The sequence below is a fragment of the Elephantulus edwardii genome, unplaced genomic scaffold, assembly GCF_000299155.1.
Source record: "Elephantulus edwardii isolate Elephantulus edwardi_28Jun2011 unplaced genomic scaffold, EleEdw1.0 scaffold00124, whole genome shotgun sequence".
NCBI lineage: Eukaryota > Metazoa > Chordata > Mammalia > Macroscelidea > Macroscelididae > Elephantulus > Elephantulus edwardii.
In genome coordinates this window covers 675,021-681,020 of record NW_006399874.1, presented here as the reverse complement: position 1 = coordinate 681,020, position 6,000 = coordinate 675,021, and the positions used below count along the sequence as shown (strand labels likewise).

Here is a 6,000-nt window from a genome sequence, read left to right as displayed (position 1 = left end):
AAGCCAGGGTACAAAACCGGCACAGAGAAGCGGGAGCCGCCGTCGCACCGCGGCGGTGGGGTCCGTGGCCGCCGCCTCGGCGGAAGAGCTGGCAGGGAGACAGAGCAGGCGAGAGGCGAGGCCTCCGGGGCAGGAGCCTCCCAGCCTGCAATCCTCCTCTCCTCTATCTCTGTCTCTGTCCGCGCGGCGCCCCAGATCCTTGGATCCGTCACTTGGGCGGCTGGAGTCCCGCGCCTGGGAGGCGGAGCGGACGGGACCCTCCCTTCGCTAGTTGCGGCCCGAGGGCGCCCCCACGAGGCCGAGCCGCCTCTGTTGCTGTTCCCTGCGAGTGGCAGAGTGTCCGGTGACTGACCGGAGCCCGCGCCTGGAACGAGCGGCAGCGGCCGGAGGAGCAGGGGGCGGCCATGGGGCTGCTGTCCCAGGGCTCGCCGCTGAGCTGGGAAGAAACCAAACGCCACGCAGACCACGTGCGGCGGCACGGGATCCTCCAGTTCCTGCACATCTACCACGCCGTTAAGGACCGGCACAAGGACGTGCTCAAATGGGGCGACGAGGTGAGCGCCCGCGGCCCCCGCCCGGCTTGGAGCCCCGGCCCCTCCGATCCGAGTCGCCTTTGTTCGGCGAGGCCCGGCCCGCATCCCCCGGGCCCCGGTCCTGCCCGCATCCCCCATGGTCTCCCGGGGGTCCCCGGGCGCTCCCCGGTGCCAGGCGGGGCCCTCTGGCCTCGAGCCTCCGTAACACGCCTCCCTTTTGCTCTCATTCATTCATTCGCTCATTTCATTGCCCCTGAAGTTCATTTATTTGGGTGGTCTCTGCGGCAGACATGAATTGGGCGCTGAAGAGGGCGTGAGCATGAAAAAGTGACGTTGGGTGCGATGAGGAGTTTGCAGTCTGACTGCTAACTTGCCATCAGTGGTCCATTCTCGTGCCCCACAATTCGCGTTTGTGATTAGTACGAAAGTGACAAAGTTGATCAAGAAGACCCGTTGGTCCTAAGGACCTAGGAGTTCTGGATTTTTGCTTCTGTCCCACCTGACCCTGGTCCTTAAGCCTCTCCAAATTTCCCTCCCTTGCTCTCTTTCACTCTCCTAATACACTCACAAGCACACGCTTTACACTAGATTTTCATTTTCCTAAGGCGTGGGTGGGAAGAGGGAACTCTTCTGACAGATGCTTGTTTCAACCCTAAATGAATGCTTTAAGATTTTCAAAATCGGCGTTCCTTACTTAATCTTTCCTGTGACCTAGCTCAGGCAACCTAAACTTTTTGTCTTAGAATTCAGGTATGTTCATCACTTTGCTAGTTTGAATGCTTTGGAAAGCATTGGCTTCTGTTAATTTTAAAGTCTTATATACCAAAGCTCTTTACACTCTGGCCTCGTTTTTCAGAAGAACCCAGTCACGTGTATTGTAACTAAACCCAAACCGGTTGCAGTGAAGTGGATTCTGACTCAGCGACCATTCAAGACTTAGTAGACCGATCATGGGGTTTCCAGAAGTCCCACCTGGAACCTTTTAGCAACTATGCCCAGGCTCCACATATGAAGACACAGATGACTTCTGTAGAAGTCAATCTTGATTTTTTTCATGTATTGCTGTAGATTGCTTGACAATCTGAGCGATTTCTTCATCTTCTTATTCGAAGATTAATTACTTATCAGAAATCTTAACGCTGTGGTCAAGATGCTACACCTATGCAGAATTTTCTCCTGTTGGGACGATTTCATTTTTCCCAAAGATTGTAAGAATTCTCCTACAGAGCAGTATTGTCTTAAATTAGAAAGATATGATTACTAGTAAATTACATTCCTAAAATAAGTGGATTGGCACACTTAACTTACTTGGACAGAAAAGCATCATGTATTTGGAGGTAATTCCTCTGTTGTAGTTAACTAAACTTCAGTTAGTGGTAAGGGTATGGCTTTGGATAAGGCCAAGTTTTTGATCTGTTGTTTATGGGGTTGCTGTGAGTTGTGAACTAAGATAGCACTAAACAAACTTAAGTTTAGTCAGACTTTAAACCTGTGAACAAACAGTAGGGGGTCAGTGAAAGAGATGGATTGACACAGTGACCTCAACATGGGACCTAAATGTGGCAGAGATCGGATGGTTCAAGGTCATATGGTTCCTGGGAGTTCTAGTAAACTCAAGGCCACCTATCAACAGCAGACAGTTCATTTGTGTACTGTCATTCACGAATAAGGTCTCAGGAGGACAGGGATGTTTGTACATCTTTTTTATTTATGTTTCTTTAAATAATCTAACATTTTCCCCACCTACAAGTGCTTGGAAACTACTGCTTTTTTCTTATGCATTTGCCCATTGAAGACATTTCAAAGAAGTAAGAGAATGCAGTATTTGTCCATTTGTGCCTGATTTATTTCACCTAGCATATCTTAAGAGTTTACCTTTGCCCTGGCATTTATCACAGCCTCATTTCTCTATGTGGCTGTATGTGGAGACTACGTTTTATTTTAGCTGTCTATTGATGGACTCTTTATATATATACACACACACACACACACACACACACACACACACACCTTTTTGGCTTTCGGTAATAGTACTACAGTAGAGTTGGTGTGCAGGTATCTGTGTGTCTGCTTTAAAGCCTTTGGGGTGTACACCTAGCTATGGAGTTGATGGGTCCTATGGTAATTATAACTGTCTTTTTTCAGGAGATGCAAAGCTTTCAGAGAATTTCCATACTTTTTCCGTGACAGCATCATTTTACATTCCCACTGTCAGTGTATTAATTGGTGTGTAGAAATGTTTTTGTTTTCTTTTGGTAAAAACAGCATTTGTAAGATGTTAATCTTAACTGTTTCAAGTGACTTCTCTGGTTGTTAAGTAAACTGTAGGTAAGAGATAAAGAGGAGGCCCTTGTAGTACATATTTCAAATTTGGGCAAACTATGGTAGAGAGGGCTACTAAGACTTTCCTCCCTTCTTTAAGGATACAGGGAAGTGAAGAAAAATGACAGTAAGGCAGACTGGTATTATGCGTCACAAGGGGAAAATTGTGCCCATTATTTCAGCCAGATAGTGATACTTCATATTGGTCCTATCTGTTGAGAATTAGACTTTTGAATAATTAGAGATGTAGACTGGGATAGAGCCGCTCTTAGGTTAAAAGTCAAAGTGTTCTCTGAAAATTTTCATTGGGACTATTGAGAAGACACCTTTAAATTTCTTTTTTTATAAATAATCAATGCTATAAATGAACTAAAGCTATCAATTGATCTTATAAATTTTATTTAAAAGATGTTTCACCTCTTTAGCAGTTTATAATTTCTTAAGTAATTTGTTGGGGTTTTTGTTTTTTTTTAACATTCTCTCCTCCTTTACTCTTTTTCTGTCAACAGATTAGTGTTCTTTGGAATGAGTTTGCTGCTTCATAGAAACCACAAATAGGAAAGTTAAATTGGATTTTAAAACATATCTCTTATTTATTAAATTCCGTTTTAATTGTGTCTCTGGGTGGAGTGTGGAGTTTTCAAGAATAACATATTTCTGTCTGCAAGTGTTGACAGTTCAGTTGGAAATAAGCACCTGATACAAGAATCCAGATTATGTACCTGCCCAGCTGGTTACAAAAAAGGGGAGACCACCCCCCAAAATTGCTACTACTCTTCTAGAATGGCTCTGGTGGTTTACCTCAGGGTCTTCCCTTGTTCTATAAGATATAGGTTCTTATTCTCATTTGGTATCTTGGCATCCAGTGTGGACTAAGGGAAGGTAGATGGTGATATTCTTTTGGGGCATCTCACACTTAACCTGTCATCATTGAAATGATTCAGACTCATAAAAACTGTAGAAAACCACCCCATAGGGTTTCTGGAGCTTAACAGAAGCAGGCAACCTCACCTTTCACCTGTGATTTCAAACCCTGGCTTTTAGGAATGAATAAAGAGTATCTCTTCATACACCTAGTAAGATTATAAGAATGTTTCAGGTTTGCTGTGTTGTCAAGTTGGAACCAACCCTTAGCTGACACTCTATCGGGTTTTCAGAAATAGTAAAGCACAGGGAAGGAAATTGTCCATCCTTATCCCAAGGAGCAGCTGATGGATTCAAACTGTGGTGTTTGAGATGTTTGCATTAAGTCTTATGTAAATATCTGCTGTGTACTGCAGTCCAGAGGAGTGGGAAAGCTACAGTCTTAGGCTTCTTAGGGGAGACTTCCTTGATGAGTTGATCTTTGTGAAAAAGAAAGAGAGAAATAACTCCAGGATTAATGCTAATACTTAAAATAATGAGGATTTGCTATTGCATATTTTGAGAAGTCTGAAGATAGGCCTGGAGTGATAAAGAGCAAGCAAGCTCCTTTACATGCTGAAGCCTGAGCGAATACTGAGAAAGGCACTAAACAGATAAATGTGGAGAAGGGTGTGGTGACTGGTGTGGCCCAAGAGATGAAGGCTGACCTTACCAGACTGTAGTGTTTTGGAAGCAGTTTACTGGATTATGTTAATCCAGCACCATTTCCTGCTTTGCCTGGGAAATTCTCATGTTAATACGACCATAAATTTAGATTTTAAAAGAAACAATAAGTCTTAAGACTCTGGTCTTTACCTTTACTTGAAAGGAGAGGCTGCCACTTTAGAAAAGCTAAGCCCTGTTTTCTAGAACAGCATTTATCTTTTTACACCAGAAAGAACTCTAGATTTGGCATTTTACTTGTGTTCTAGTTCAAAGACTGCCAAATTTGCCCTTGTGATGTTGAACCACAGTTTCTTATTTGGAAAATGAGCGAGTAATGGTCTCTCTGAGCCAGTCCAACTTTTCTAGTTTGAGTCCCTAAGACTCATAAGAAAGTTAATGTTTCAAATCAGAAAGTTGAAATTCACCTGGAGGTACACTTAGGCCAACTGAGTAAGGACAAGGCTCCATGCTCACTGTGGCAAAAATGGATCGTATTCTATAAAGCATCTGTACATTGAATATTTGGAACCCAGAAGTCTTTTCCTGTGAGTACCTTAAAAAAAAAAAGATATCCTCAGATCAGCCTACAAATACTAGACTTTTTTATATGATAAATGTTAATATTACCAAATATTTATAATTGTTCTGCTGTTTCTGTGGGAAAATAAAAGTTCTGGCCTAGGTGCCAAGGAAATTACCTCATTTTACTCAAGAGGGAATGGAAGATGGGTAAGTGTTCTGTGTACACACAAAAAGAAAATCATTCACAACTCATAAATTTTTCTGGTACATATTATGTTTGTAAACCGGGATGCATGCACTAGAAGGCAGCCCTAGAAATTTGACTATGTAAATGTTGCTGTATCAGGATGAGAAGCCTGGTTTCATACTGGTTAATTAAGAGCTTGCTTGCTAACCCTAAGATCAGGGGTTCAGACCACCAGTTGCTTCCTGGTAAAAAGAAGTGACAGCATTTGCGTCCTTACAGTTTTACAGTACAAGTAATTTGCCCCCAAATTACTGTTTGGACACCCTGTAGGGTAGTTCTGTTTTGCCCTTTAGGACTATTGGCAATGAGTTTGGTTTGATTTTAAATGTGAGGATAAGTGTGCCTGTTTTTCCATTCAGTTCTTCTCAATTTATTACTTACCAGGAGTTTTCAGCTGGTTAGTAGTTGAAACACTGAAATTGAAATGTTTCACTTTTCAATGTCTTAAACTTACTATGCTAGGCTTTGGATTATTTACAGTGCATGAGATTTCATCACACTCTCCTTTTATAGAATACAGAGTCCAAACTATAAAAGTTGTAGAGGTGTCAGGAAACAATATAAGAGGGGAGGAAAAAAGTTAACTCAGTGAGGTGGCTCTCAGACAAAAAGTAGTCATTTGCCTAGCAGAAAAGACCACGTGAACTATGAGGTAAATACAGTGCCTCTTTAATATGAATGTGCTCTTAGCGGATAAAACCAAGATGGAATTTAGTATCTCATCAGTTGAATTTAAATTACAAAATCCTGTTTTAGATTGAGTAAATTTAAGTGACTTTGGGAAATGTGTAGCTTGTTAGTAAATAC

General features: G+C 42.5%; 1 protein-coding gene across 2 annotated transcripts in view; it reads left to right on the top strand.

Annotated features, from left to right (window-relative positions):
- Positions 1–377: 377 nt before the first annotated feature.
- The window catches only part of GCLC (glutamate-cysteine ligase, catalytic subunit), a 48,514-nt gene continuing 42,891 nt past the window's right edge, over positions 378–6,000 (top strand). The window contains exon 1 of one of the 2 annotated variants that reach the window (XM_006893128.1): positions 378–554. In XM_006893128.1, coding sequence (XP_006893190.1) covers positions 405–554 — 150 coding nt within the window. In that variant the 5' untranslated portion in view covers positions 378–404. The remainder of the gene's footprint in view (positions 555–6,000) is intronic. The other variant, XM_006893129.1, reaches the window with a different exon arrangement.